Genomic DNA, 15,314 nt, shown 5'->3' on the forward strand with positions numbered 1-15,314 from the left:
ATACCGTGGACTATACACATACGAGCACCGCTTAGGTCTCAATATGGAACCCAGCCTACCATGGTTCTCACGGATAAATCATGAAGGCCTGGAGCCGGACATTCCGCCGCGTCCAGCTGCTTAGGGTGATGAAGGATCTCAACAGGGTCTACAGTACGGACACTCTGGAGTAGTTTAAGCAAGCCGACACTAACCGGGGCCTCTCAGTGCCACTACCCATTTGAGGTACACAGGAACACAGGAGGATACCGGCTCTACACGAAGGCTATAGAACCTAGCAAACGTGTTAGGGGTCACCCAGCCCGCAGCTCTACAAATATCTGTCAGCGAGGCACCACGAGCCAGTGCCCAGGAGGATGCAACACTTCTAGTTGAGTGAGCTCGCAACCTGAATGGGCAGGGCACATCCTGAGCGGGAGCGCAGACCACCTTGTCGGTTGATGTACGCAACGGTCGCAGTGTTGTCTGTTCGGACCAGCACATGCTTGTCTCGTAAATGAACTTTGAGACAGTTCAAGGCAAGTGGATGCTCTAGGCAATTGATGTGCCACTGCAGCTGCGGGCCCGTCCAAACCCCAGAGACTGCATGCCCGTTGTACGTGGCCCCCCAGCCGTAGGTGGAGGCATACGTGTAAACCACAGCATGCTCGGAGATCTGCTCTAGGGGCACCACTACCCGGAGAAATGCAAGATCTGACCAGGGAGTGAGGGTTTGGCGACAGGCCGGTGTAACTTGGACCCGGTGAGTGCCGCACTTCCACAACCGCAACTCTCCGTGCCCTCCTGGGGGAACGAGAATGAGCCCCAGATCGCGGCAGCGGCAACGGGACTCCGCCCCCCTGAAGGTAGCGGAGCCTGGTTTGCAGCTCTGAGATGGTCATATTCCCGCAGTGAGAACATAACTCATCCACGAAAGCCACCTCTGCGTGGTCGACGCCCAGACACATGAGGCAGCGATTGTGACCATCACCCGTTGCCAGGTAACGACCGCACCCAGAAACACACGGGTGAAATGGCATCCTTATAAGGACGATCCGTCGTCTTTACAAAGACGCACCTGACGCACAGGGGACTTGGCCGCTTGCAACACGACAGGGGTAGTGCAGCCTGAAGTGTGCAATCCACTCAACACAGGAACGACTGCCGCTGAAGCGCCGTCTCGCCAACACACGAAGCTTCCGAGAGCGTGCTGAACTCGTAGTTTACAACAGACACAGTTGAGCAGAGCGATACTAACGCTCGGCTCCGAAGCGAAAAAGCTGGTATGCATTGCACCTGCTGCCTTCTTATACTCACGGAGTGAGCAGCGGCAGCTGGATACAATAATTGCATGCCAATGTGCATTGGCTCGTTTAGGTTACACTCGAAGTAGATTGGCGTTGAGAGTAACCGACTGAAAGGGGACTTAAAATACTTTTTTTTTTTGCATTGTAATACTATGCATTTCCTTAGATTTCCAGGTTGCACAGTGAGTGAAGATGAACTGAGGCTTGTGCTGCTGGGAAAAACTGGAGCTAGGAAGAGTGCAACAGGAATCACAATCCCCATGTCTCATCTTCATCAAAAACACTGAAGAGGATTATACCAGTATCTGTGAAATGATCTGAAATTCATATTTCTGAACATATGCCATATTGATAAAGCTCAAAATGTTAAAGTATTTATTTAGTTTACTACTAATCATAACTGCTTATTCTGTGATGAAAAAGTAAGAATATTCGTAATATATTGCTGATGATATTTGATAAATGTGTTATGCTGTTCAGATCATTAGAAAGCGTGAGACATAAACAATAGCTAGCTGATTTGATCTGATTGCTAAATTATGAACAAATAAAAAATCGTTATTATTTATATATATATATATATATACACACACAATAGATTTTCATTCACGCTGTACTTTATTTGATTTTCAAATGATTCAAATGAAGCTTATCTTCTCATGCCAAATACCATCCAACAGTTACTTTACGATTCCCCATATTTAGAGATGTGACGTTATAGTTGTACCTTTGCTGCTGGGACAGAGGTATAGTGACTGCCACCAATAATGAGAACTTATATTGTTTGTAATAATGTTTCTGTAGCACCAGGCGGCGCCAAAGTACATCAGGATTTTGTGTTGCTGTTAGTTTTCCAAGACTTTCTTCTTATTGGACTAATTCGAAATAGACAGCAAACTGCCCACTGTACCTTTATTGCACAGCCAAGCTGTTCACATTTAAATACAATATACAATCCACACAATAACAACACTGAACTAAGGCTAAGTTAGACTATTTTGTTGTGCACTTTGATTCAAGAAATATATATACATACATATATATATATATATATATATATATATGCACACACACACACACACACACACACACACACTTTTAAACCTATGCTTACATTGTATTCAGTAGTTTGATGTTAGTTAAAAAGTTAGAGTCCTCTACTGTACACTCACATGAGACTCCACTGAGTATTTTATTTTCTATAAAAATTGCTTTATTATAAAATATTTATATATATATATATTTATTTTTGAATGTGCAAGACCTCTGGCTTATTAGCCGCTGCAGGGAAATTACAAGAAGAATAAAAACTTGCAGTAAACACGTTTGCATTACAAACTGTTCATAATTAAGATCATACATTACAATAACATGGCAAGACACACCAGTTTGCAATATAAAACAGCAAAACAAGCTGTTTTGTAGAGTTAACAATAGCTGGAAGCAGAAACCAGACCCATAAATATTACAAATGGCCAAAAAAGTGAAGAAAAGCTCTGAAACCAGAAGACAGAAAGACCAACAATCCTGAGTAGAGGAGACCAAGTTACTTCACTTTTATTGGACAGGTATTAATTATTGTGTAGATAGAAGATCACTCTCTAAAACTTACTATTTGTGTAATTAACATAAAACAGAGATGATTATGCTGTTCCATGTCGATATCAATACTAAGTACTCAAAGAACAGCCATAATATACTACTGAATGCACCATTTGAAATTTGTGTTGTATCCCAATGTACATGCTTATACTACGCCCTTAAAGTTTGTAGAAGAAAAAAAAAAGTACACACTTTTGTAGTGGCACTTATCGGCCTGGTCCCAAATTGCACCCTAAACCCTTGCCTTGTGGTCTTCTTCTGAGTCCACACTCTCGTGACGTAATGCCACTTTGACTGATGGGCAAAAGTTATTAGTATTATTATTTGTAGTAGTAGTATTATCAAATGCCACAAGAGCAAGATGTACTACATAGCTACTCACAATATTAACAACATTAGCTGCCAGATAGATTTAAAGATACAGTTAATGTTTTGATTATTGTGGACTAATGTTTTGTTCATTAATGAGTACAGACATGTTTTATAAACACTTATTTGTTTGGCTCCAAATCTTAACTAACTATTGATTTTGTGTTTCCCACTTTTGGCTGGCTACACAAACTATCCGTGAATCTGTTGGTTGGTGTGCTACAAATGATTGTTATTTTTATCAATTATTATCCTTTTTTGACAAAAAAAATGTAAATAATAATAATAATACACAGAATTCCTCTGAGCACTAGTGAGGACAGACTCTGGAGAGGTGAGCTCACACAAGCGGACTGTAAATCATGACTCACTCTGAACTGTGTCCATCAATCAGAGACTTTTAATGAGACAGCAGAAATGTGTGTTAATGAGGGCGAGAGTGTTCTGGATTCTGCGTGGGCAGTTTAGATAGATTCAGCAAAAATGGCTTGCATAGATCTGCACAGAACAGAAAAGCATTTACCCGATGAAAAATTCCCAACCAACACTTCAGCCTGAGCAAAAAGCAGCACTTCACACTCCTGACTCCCGAGAGTGTCTGAAACACAGCCTTTACCTTAGAAGTGTAACTGGAGAGTCTCAATGTAGTACAAAAGCGACAGATTTAGAGCATCGATACATTGACCCCTGTCCGCTCACTCGAAGGCGCCACTTTCCTTCCTCTCCACCTGAATAAATTCACTCCACACACCGGACAGACCCAAGAATACAGTCTGACTTCTTATTGTCAAAAACAGTGAAGAGTGTTAATCCAAAGAGAGAGACGGAGAGATTTTCTCTTTTTAACAGGGTTCTCGAACCTTGTACAAGGTCACTGGGGCGGGATCCTTTCAAAAGTTATTAATGTGTACCATTTAGGTTCTAATTTGTGCTTTTACAGTACTAATATGCACCCATTAGAAATGTACCTTTAGAAAAGGTATACCGTCCAACTGAGAGATTCTGGACCTTTTATTTTTATTTACTTTTTTCGAGAGAGAATTGTGCTAGTTTACCAAATAAAATCAAGCCTGTTAATGTGGGTGAATCTCATGGAAGGCTGCAATAAAAATGTCTCAAACGATAAATAAATAGGTCTAAGTTATGAATAAATAAATGAAAAAAAAAGCCAATAATAGCATTGCATTTATGACAATTAAGCAGATTTATTTCCAAATCTCATTATTGCAGTGACTTATGAAACACACCCCCACACAAACATATATATAAATATATATATATATATATATATATATATATATATATATATATATATACAGTACAGACCAAAATTTTGGACACACCTTCTCATTCAAAGAGTTTTCTTTATTTTCATGACTATGAAAATTGTAGAGTCACACTGAAGGCATCAAGGGCTATTTGACCAAGAAGGAGAGTGATGGGGTGCTGCGCCAGATGACCTGGCCTCCACAGTCACCGGACCTGAACCCAATCCAGATGGTTTAGGGGTGAGCTGGACCGCAGACAGAAGGCAAAAGGGCCAACAAGTGCTAAGCATCTCTCGGGGAACTCCTTCAAGACTGTTGGAAGACCATTTCAGGTGACTACCTCTTGAAGCTCATCAAGAGAAGGCCAAGAGTGTGCAAAGCAGTAATCAAAGCAAAAGGTGGCTACTTTGAAGAACCTACAATATGACATATTTTCAGTTGTTTCACACTTTTTTGTTATGTATATAATTCCATATATAATTGCACATGTGTCAATTCATAGTTTTGATGCCTTCAGTGTGAATCTACAATTTTCATAGTCATGAAAATAAAGAAAACTCTTTGAATGAGAAGGTGTGTCCAATCTTTTGGTCTGTACTGTATATATATATATATATATATATATATATATATATATAATGCTAGTATTACTATCTGTACTTCATGCATTACAGAAAACAGTAACTATTTAAAAAATTGTGTTGAACAATTAATTATTTAATAATTATTGTAATTTATTTAAAATGTATTCATTTATTTATTTTTAACTTAAAGCGAAAACCACTAACCAAAGGACGTTCAATTAACATCGTTTACTTTGTATGTTGCTTCATGAATCCCAAAAAGTGTTTAGGGGTTTAAGCAATATTCTGGCAAGCATAGCTAAGCTATAGCAAACAATCCAGGAACGTTTTTTTATTATTATTATTAAAACAAAACAAACAAACAAACAAAAACAAAATATTTAATATTAATCAGCAATGTTGTATTATTATTATGTTTCTCTATTTCGTATACATGAACATTATTTGTGTTTGTTCTATCGTTCCAAACTCGTGATGATGCGAGAGTCGGAGAACGCCGCTGGTGTAACCACGGCAACGCCTCCACTTGGGCATCGTGACGTCACTGAGCCACACGGCGACACCTGTGCCCACCCACAGAGAGAGAGAGAGAGAGAGAGAGAGAGAGAGAGAGAGAGAGAGAGAGAGAGAGAGAGAGAGAGAGAGAGAGAGAGAGAGAGAGAGAGAGAGAGAGAGAGAGAGAGAGAGAGAGAGAGAGAGAGAGAGAGAGAGAGAGAGAGAGAGAGAGAGAGAGAGAGAGAGAGAGAGAGAGAGAGAGCGAGCGAGCGAGCGAGCGAGCGAGCGAGCGAGCGGGGCTGTGCTCAGTTTGATCGTTGCTCCTCGCCATATGTGATGTCTGGGAATAAAAGCATGACACTGGACACAGAGATGCGCGCTCGGTGCTCCGCCCCTGAATAACATCATCATCATCATCAGATTCGGAGAGGAATAACTGGAGGGCACGAGAGAGGACGCACGCGGACTGTCAACCTGCTGCACGTTCATCCATCACCTATGAATGTAAGTCACATTTTTCATTTATTCGATCAGTGAGTTTATCAATGTGTTTATTTGCTTTTATTAAACAGTTCGGAACTGGTATTGCACATGATGCCTCATTAGAGATTATGGGTATAGACAGATAACGGGGCGTTTGATCAGAACTCACATTCAAATATCAAGACTATTCATCATTCAGTGGTTTTATATATACTGTATGGAGATTAACATCCTTTGTCGTTTGGTCCCAGAGCTCAGAGGTCATGAGAATGATTGGTCTGTTGCATGTCAGACAGACGGTGATTATTCAGGTATGACATCCATACCCCCCTTTAATGGAAGCATGATAAATGGCAGCTTGATTAGAAGTGACATTGCCATGCATGGAGATATATTTACTGATGATGTTAACAAATGACAAATCACTGCGAGAGAGATTAACATGATAAAGGGTTTAGAGACATTCAGATATTTATTTCATTAACCTGTATGTCTAAATATCAGAAATTCCCTAAATAACAAATTAAACCAACTCCTATTTCCCACTATATGTATCATTGTCATGACAAGAAACAAACAAATAACAAATAAATAGAAATAAAGACCAAGAGAACAGCAGTTAGAACTAATCTTATCAAATCACCCGACACGTCTGGTGTCTGTACTGAAATTGTTCTGGACCCCCCTTTTTTTACTTAATTTGGTCCTATCCAGCATTAAGTGTAAATGCCTCAATACAATAAATGTGGTAAATCACTTTAACATACTAAGAAAATACATGATGCACACCTTTTTTTATCAGACTACACAACTTTCATTCATTTGTTCTAATAACATGATCATCAAGGAAGCAATACTCTTGATCTAGTGAGGAAAATATTACTTTTATAAGTGTTTTAACATTGGCATGAGAAGATCTGAAAGTAGGCTATGAAAGTTCCATTCTACATTTATTTTTCTTTATTTTTTATATACTATAGCATGTCAAAACAAAGAGATTTGTTTTGTGGCAGTCAGATTTTCAGTAGTAACAATGTGAATGATTTTTAGCTCTTGGTTATATAAGGTTCATGCTGTGAAATGTGCTGCGTCGGACATGAGAGGGATGCATACATGCATTTGATATTGTGCCGTTTCACTGTGACCTTGAAAATGCAGACGCAGCTAAGAATAAGAACAAGTCAGCAATCGCAGATGCTCACAGATTCACACTTGCACGCTCACAGATTACTTAGACAAACAGACATACCTGGCCTTGGCAGCACAGATCGTGTTGGCTTTGTGCGGTGTGTGATTAACCTCGATCCTGCCCTCTCTGTGTGATTATTTTTCTCAGGCTAATATGAGGAAGCCTCTGGTGTGCTGAAGGACATCTGGATTCTGCAGATTTACTGTACAAGTAGCATTCTCAGCATGCACTAAGCCCAACTGTAGCGTAACGAGAGAGCACATGAGCATTGAAGCAGAGAGAATGGCCATGGCCTCCGACGTGCAGCACCATCAGATCATCTGTGCCCGCCTGCACTCTCAGCGCTTGTGGAAGAAATTCAGGCCTGCACGGGTGCTCGGCCTCCTCATCAGTCTTTTAGCAGTAAGTGCAGTGGCCTTCTCGTGGCGCTCTACTGCTCACTGGGAGGAGCTACACAGCCACGCCCCACACAGGACACTGCTCTCCACACACCTGGGATACCACAGTAACCTCTCAGAGGACACACCCATAGCCATGCGCTCGTCCGCAGAGTCTAACGAGAGTCAGGGGGACTATCCGACTGACCTGTTCAGCCTGGAGGACCGTCGGCGTGGTGCTGTCGTCTTACACATGTTCGGCATGATCTATATGTTCATTGCTCTCGCTATTGTTTGCGATGAATTTTTTGTCCCCGCGCTCACAGTCATCACAGAGAAACTCAAGATCTCAGATGACGTGGCAGGTGCCACCTTTATGGCAGCAGGAGGCTCAGCTCCTGAGCTCTTCACCTCTGTCATTGGTGTATTCATTTCCCACAGTAATGTGGGCATCGGAACTATCGTCGGGTCTGCTGTATTCAACATCTTGTTCGTCATCGGAATGTGTGCAGTCTTCTCAAAAGAGATCCTGAACCTGACGTGGTGGCCTCTGTTCAGGGACGTATTCTTCTACATCGTCGGTCTCATCATGCTCATAATTTTCTTCCTAGATAACTACATCATGTACTGGGAGAGTATCAGTCTGCTGCTTGCCTATGCCGCCTATGTGCTCTTCATGAAGTTTAATGGGAATGTAGAGACTCTCGTCAAGGGCATCATAAACAGAAACCAGGTGGTGGAAGTGGAGGCCCAGCCAAAGGTGAGTTGATGACATCTCTACCTTCCACATACTGTCCATCCATCATAGTTTCAATGGACCCCCATTTGAATTAGGGAATGGCTGAGGAGACTGAATAATTTGGTCTTTGGTCTGATTGTAGAGAGTGTTTTCCGGGCAAGATTACTGCAGCATTAAGACACAATGTTGACTTCCCGAACCCAAAGTGGGACAGGGTCTTTAACTTTAGTTATTTTAGGCTGGCATCCTGCCAAGTCCCACCAAACATCCTGGAACAAGATCATTGCAGTGTTCAGAATTACTTGAAAATTACAGACATGTCTGTTTAATTAGGATTGTAAATAGAGTCTGGACCCTCATGTAGGCTGTCAGATAATTATCCACTGTGAATTCAGCATCAGTCCGAACTCTGAAAAAAAGATGCAGATTTAGATGTAGACCTCCGCGAATCATGAGATATCAGATTGGACATCCTACCCCAGGACTCTTCAACTCCAGTCCTGGAGGGTTCACAGGGTTCCTGTTTTTCCCAACTCTGTTACCGTAGACACCAACATACACATCCTTGAACTATTCCTAATCAGAAACACCTGGTTCAACTTATCACAACTCAACTCAAGACACTCTATAAGTCCAGAAATAGATGGGTCAGATAAGGAAGACAATGCTTAAAATGTTTTATGCTGGGTGCCTCCAGGAACAGGGCTGGGAAACACTGGTTCAGGTATATTTGATTAGGGTTTTAACTTTGCAGATAGTTGAATCTCTAGGAGCATCCTGTCCTATAATAATCTTATACTAAGGGCTTGTCCAAAATAGTTAACTTGATGTGGACTTGTGGTCTTCTTTCATGCATGTCCATGAAGACACATGCGAGACCACATCAAGTGCACCATATGGGAGAGGCAAATAGTATAACATTAGTACATAGTACAGTATTAGTTTTATTTGGTATTTAACATTTAACTAAACATTCCTGCCACAAAAAACACCACCAGAAATAGGGATATAATATTATGTCCTGCATTTGTTTGTTTTTGCTAATATATGACTATAACCAGTATTTAAACAATCACTAGTAACACTTTTGATATAGAAAACAAATAAGCAGTCTTTATTTCAGACCACAAGGTAATAACAGAAGAGGACAGGGATTTTAAGGTTATTTAGCTGGACAGTGGGATTTGTTGGAGGACAGGTCTGGATTGAAATGAGAGATTCTCTGTATGAGTTCATAAGGATCATGAAGAGTAAGCACATTCTTATATTCTAAGCACACAATACTGATCCTGAATTACCCCTAAAATGTTGCCAGGCAACAGGTAGATGTTGTCTTTATGGGACACACGTAGACACATATGCACTTGTTCATGCATGACTGGGAATATAGTCTTCCTGCAGTTCTAATTGTTTTGGTGTTCATGAAGGCATAAGCTCTTCATTTGTGATGCAGTAGTCATGGATGCATCTGAAATAATCCTGCAGGCTTTATGTACCATAATCCATTTCTCTCCGCTAATGCAACCAGGCCTTGACTAACAATAATCATGATCTAATACCGCAGTTCAACCTTGAGCCTAATCCCTAACTCCTGTTGTTTTCAATGCATCCTCAAGCACTGCTCATGAAGATTCATAGATTTCAAAGGAAGCTCCCTGAAAATCATCTGCTTTGCATGTTGCTTCATTAATCCCAAAAGTGTTTAGGGGTTCAAGCAATATTCTTGCTAACCTACAGAAGAATTGTGCTACTTGCAAACAATCTAGGACGTATCATTTGTTAATTAAAATTGAGACTGTTTCCAGAAAAGAATTAGCAGGAGTAAGATCAAGTTTTTGCTTACTCAGTGATTAGGACGTGCCTAATTAGTTACATTTGAACAGTCTGCACAAATTTTAGCAATTTGCACAATTAACTTGAAACATCCACAGATTCAGCAAACTGGTTTCGGGATCAATGCAGCAGTTTTTGCAATCACATCCTTGCAGATACTGCAGGTACATCACATGGTCTCCACAGCAGTTCACTTACTCCCACAGGATTATAGTGTTTGGTCAACTATTTGAAATCTTAAAACCTGTAACCTTTGTGTTAGCAGCTCAAGATCCTAAAGGAGTTGTATTATGCCTGTCCCTTTTATATACGTGCAAGGAATGGTTTTCAAAACTATGTCTGTCTGTTCTTGGCTCTGATGCCCCTTTCAACAACTTGAATGCAGAATCATGTGCATCATATTGGGAATGTTTAGGGTGGTAACAATGTCACATTCACAATTACCAACATCAATTTTAGCAGATAGGGAATTATTTCAACTCTCAGCCATTTTCTATGTGATTTTGCCCCGAGAATTCCTACACCGCCATTGTTGTAATGGATTAAGGTGGCCAGGAGGAGTCTTGCAGTGCTGGATCTCAAAAGAGACTGTATTGCGATTGTTGGATGGTGGAGTCATGTCCATTGCCTCATTCTGTTCATAAAGGATTAAACAATGTCAAGTGTTGGTAAAACTCTTTTGGTTAAGCTGAACAAATTGTGTCCTGTTGAAAGATGGAAACAATCCTTGGAAATATCAGTGGCTCCTCGTCCCTCTTCTCGGATCTGCTGTTGTGTTTCAGATATGGCAACGTAAGTGAGCAGGATCCATACAGGGTTAGATAGGTTCATCTGGGGTAGTGAATTTCTTCACTTATTAGATCATATTATAGATCTAATAAGTGCAGTAGAACAAATGTATCTTTCAGCACCATTAGTTTAGGATGATGTGCCTAAACCACTGTCTTCAACACTAATTGTTTTGACACCAGACAGGTCTCTATGGTGATATGATGTGAGGTGAAGCATTCATGAAAAAACAGCCTAAGAAAAAGGGAAAGAACAACACGCTAATGCTACAGGAAGATATTCATACCAACGGGGTGTAACATGACTCAAAAGCAGCATTTGTGCCATGAGCCATGTGATTGTAGTCCCCAAAACAACAGAATTATTTTAGTGTACCACAAATCATCAAATATTTAATTGCTAAAATCCATGGCTAATACTGATGTTTGCACTGCCACACACTTTTTCTCTTTTAGATACAGAAATCTGCTTATGTTAAGTCTTATTTTACCATTATTGTTCATATTGCTAGCCCTAATTTTAAACACTCAAACAATTTAAACTGCATTAACGCATTAATTTATCTGTAACATGAGTAATATAGCTTAATTTACAAAACTGCAATATAGGGGAGACTGAGTTGTAACGCAGACAGTTTAACCATTATATTATTATTTTAAGACAAAGAATGGGGACATGGAAGTAGAAATTACCTTCTTTTGAGGGTAACACTTTATTATAATGTACATTAATAATTAATGTAATTCACAAACATATAACGTTTAATGGATCATTAGTCATTATATTGAACATTAGATATTGTTCAAACAAATCATTATTTCATTTAAGTTAAAATGCTTACAAATGTCACTAAATGTTCAATTCCATATGATCAAGCACTTATTGAAAACCTATCAAGGATTTTGACAAATGTTATAAAATGATTAAAAGCTTGTGTTAATGCACAACACTTTTGCTGCTTCTGAGGTGTGAAGGTTAGGGACAGGTTTGGTGGTATGGGTAGGTTTAAGCATAAACCTTATGCTTATAATAATACAGTTTTCCAGTGGAATACAAGATGTTATATATTTCTAGAAGCCTATTATTGATTTTATAAAATTGATCTTGTTTTAAGAATGTTGAGATCTATTACAGTCTACGAATGTAGCATCTTCTAATGCATTTTTACAGTGAGACAAAGGCGTCCTTTTTGGCAGCATGTATCATCTTCAGAACTCAGTAGGCTCTTCTCAGGGTTGAGAAAGTGAGATCGAGGCTGTGTGTTTCGTGTGGGTGTTCTGCTGTGAAATGTGATTGTATGCTGGGTATTTGGAGAGTCTTCTGTTCTATATTGGTTCAGGTAAAGGACCTTTCTGCGATATTTGTTACTGATGCTCCGATTATCCCCAAGGATTTAGTCTTACCTTGTGACAAGAGATGGAAATTAGTTTTGTAGGTATGAGCTCAAAAAGCCTGGTAAATCTGGATTTATCTTGAGTACATGAATTAAATATTGTATAGGAGTGGAGAATGCTAAGAATGTTACCGATCATTCATCCACTTCCATGTCAGTAGCAAGTAGTGGATTTCTCAAATGAAAAAAAGTCATATATTTATGTAAAAACATTAATACACAAACGAGACACTACCAACATTTTAATATTTTTGCATGTTAAAATACTGTTTGTTGAAATAAAATCACATTTAAGTATTTTCCTTTAATTACAACTTAATACTAAACTTAATAATAGTTAACTTTTGTTTATTTATACTATCTGTTGTTTGGATATATTATTGTTATTATTATTAATTGTCATTTTTCGGACCATTACTTAAATCCTTGGCAAACACAAGGTGTCAATGAAGTTTATGGTGTAATTATAGTCACAAGCATCCCTTAATTTATTTTCCTTTAGTCATCATATAATTGACCATATTAATTGTTTTACTGAAGACGAACATCTGCAGCTGTACAAACTTCAGATTGGATGAGTTCATTTAAATTCACTTAAATTACCTGCAAACTGTTATCACAAATAATTGTTTCAGCTCTTGTAAAGAAATACATTTAATCTGAAACCTTATCCACTCTTAGACAGTGTCACTTTAGTAAGAGTTGTTCAGACTCTATTGAATCGGTTTTATATTATTCCTTCCTCTTTTTTGCAAATGTAAATGTGTATAATTTTGTAAATATCCTTCTCCCGATGCCAGAATAATCCAAACAGTCCATTAATTTAAAACTGTCATTGATCTGCTTCAGTGCATGTCAGAATTTGTGCTATTTTTATCTTGACATTGTCTTACAAATGCGCCCCTATTTCCATGAGATGCCTTCAGGCAGAAAACTGTCTCAGGTTACGTATGTAACCATAGTTCCCTGAGTAGGGAACAAGACACTGCGTCCTCTAGGGGCCGCTTTGGGGAACACCTCTTCGTGACCCGTGTCTGAAGCATACATTGAAAAAACACCAACTTGTTGGCCGGCGACAGCCTCCGACGTCACTACCGGCGCGACTATAAATAAGCACCGGGAGAGCACGTCACTATCTTCTTCATCTGAAGCTTGCGTCAGAAGCATGGCAGGGAGATAGAGGACGCAGTGTCTCGTTCCCTACTCAGGGAACTATGGTTACATACGTAACCTGAGACAGTTCCCTTTCAAGGGAACTTCGAACTGCGTCCTCTAGGGGCCGCTTTGGGGAACAGTATACCCACGCCACCATGCTGAGGGGAGTGCAGGCCAGAATCATGGCGAGCACTAAGTACCAACTCTACCATTCCCATGGGAGTTGCCTGGGACGTTAGACAGCTGTCTGTGACAGTACCCCTTACGGCCAAAAGGCCTAAGCTACATACCCAACTTAATTGTTAGGGACTCGGCCCAGGGTAAAGCTCATACCCCTTAGGTTCTGCTTACCTCCTCTTGACCCACGATTCCTCTAACCCCTGCACGCAGGTAAAAGAGGAGCGCGAGTTGCGACACTAGCCTTCTGTGCCTGTCTTTGATCCTCAGATCGGGACAGGCCAGGACCCCTATGTTGTTCGGAGTCAGACCTGGACCTTCGTGGAACGAAGGATCTGAAAGCAGCAGAGTGTGCCTTCGTCTACCTGAACTTCTCAAATCGCCGTCTGAACGGAAATACCGAAAAGCTCAGAAGGCTAAACCTGAGCATCGAGAAGAAAGCATTTTCTTTCCTCCCGATGTCTGCCAGGTTCATCCACAGATGTCTCTCCGCTGCCACCATGGCCGCCATAGTCCTAACCATGGCAGAGGTGGCCTGCTGGGTAGCACAGAGAGAGATCCATGGTGCGGCGCTGCTCAGCTACCTGATCAGAAAAAGGCCCCTGCCTCTATCCAGGTCTCTTAGCAGATCAGTCTGATATGCTTGAAGCACCAGGATTGTGTGTAATAAAGCCACAGCCTGACCTGCTACTGTGTATGCCTTGCCATTTAAGCCCCTTCGCTTAAATGGCAAGGAGGGAGATTAAGAGAGGATGTTTCCCCTGCAGAAAGAAAAAAAAATTCACAGTTAAAAATTATTTATAAATTATAAAAAAAATATTTTGCTCTTTCTACAGGGGGCATTTCCTCATAGCCGCGTTCGCGCATCACCTCGATGTCAGCAGATTACTTTCATGCAGAAACCGATGGATGTGAGAAGAAAACGGCATCTTTCTTTTCTTTTTAATCTCTGTATGGAGATCATGCAGAAATAAAAGGCTCACCTGAGCTGGAGGGTTATGGTCAAAAGGTAATTTTCGCTCAATAACCTCCAACAGCTCTACATATGCAGGGCAGGAGAATTGAGAAGGCTCAGCCTCAGCTTTTTCACCATCCTCAAATATATCCTGCTTTTCCTGGGTAAAAACCCTGCAGAGCACTAACCTCAGTATCAGAAAGTGTTAAAGATATAACATCATCCTCCCGAGGCTCTCTCTCGTCCGCCCTTCTTTCTTTTTTTTTTCTTTTTTTTACGAGCGCGAAAGGGAAAATCCCTCTTTAAACCATTCAGACAGATCCACCTGTATTCTCACGAGCTCATTCTGTTCCACGTCACGGCGTGGACACGTCCTGAACCGCGGGAAGCAGATGGCTGCCTTTTTTTCCCCTTTTCTTTCAGAAGAGAGACGAACAAGAGCGGAGCTTTTTCCATTGAAAAAACGCTCATAATGCACGCAGATTGCCTGCTCAAAGACATCGCGTGCGTGCTCTTCACCCAATCAAATGATGCAAAGATCGCGTGTGTCATCGGGTGTCAAATTACGCCGACATGGATGCACACATTGTCTAAACGCTTGATAGTTGTCGCCATGATAA

General features: G+C 40.5%; 1 protein-coding gene across 3 annotated transcripts in view; it reads left to right on the forward strand.

The window, feature by feature from the left end:
* Positions 1 to 5,889: 5,889 nt before the first annotated feature.
* The window catches only part of LOC132111384 (sodium/potassium/calcium exchanger 2-like), a 42,385-nt gene continuing 32,960 nt past the window's right edge, over positions 5,890 to 15,314 (forward strand). For all 3 annotated transcript variants that reach the window (XM_059518626.1, XM_059518636.1, XM_059518646.1), the window contains exons 1-2: positions 5,890 to 6,108; positions 7,424 to 8,413. In XM_059518626.1, coding sequence (XP_059374609.1) covers positions 7,538 to 8,413 — 876 coding nt within the window. In that variant the 5' untranslated portion in view covers positions 5,890 to 6,108; positions 7,424 to 7,537. The remainder of the gene's footprint in view (positions 6,109 to 7,423; positions 8,414 to 15,314) is intronic.

This window comes from Carassius carassius, chromosome 2 (genome assembly GCF_963082965.1).
Source record: "Carassius carassius chromosome 2, fCarCar2.1, whole genome shotgun sequence".
Taxonomy (NCBI): domain Eukaryota; kingdom Metazoa; phylum Chordata; class Actinopteri; order Cypriniformes; family Cyprinidae; genus Carassius; species Carassius carassius.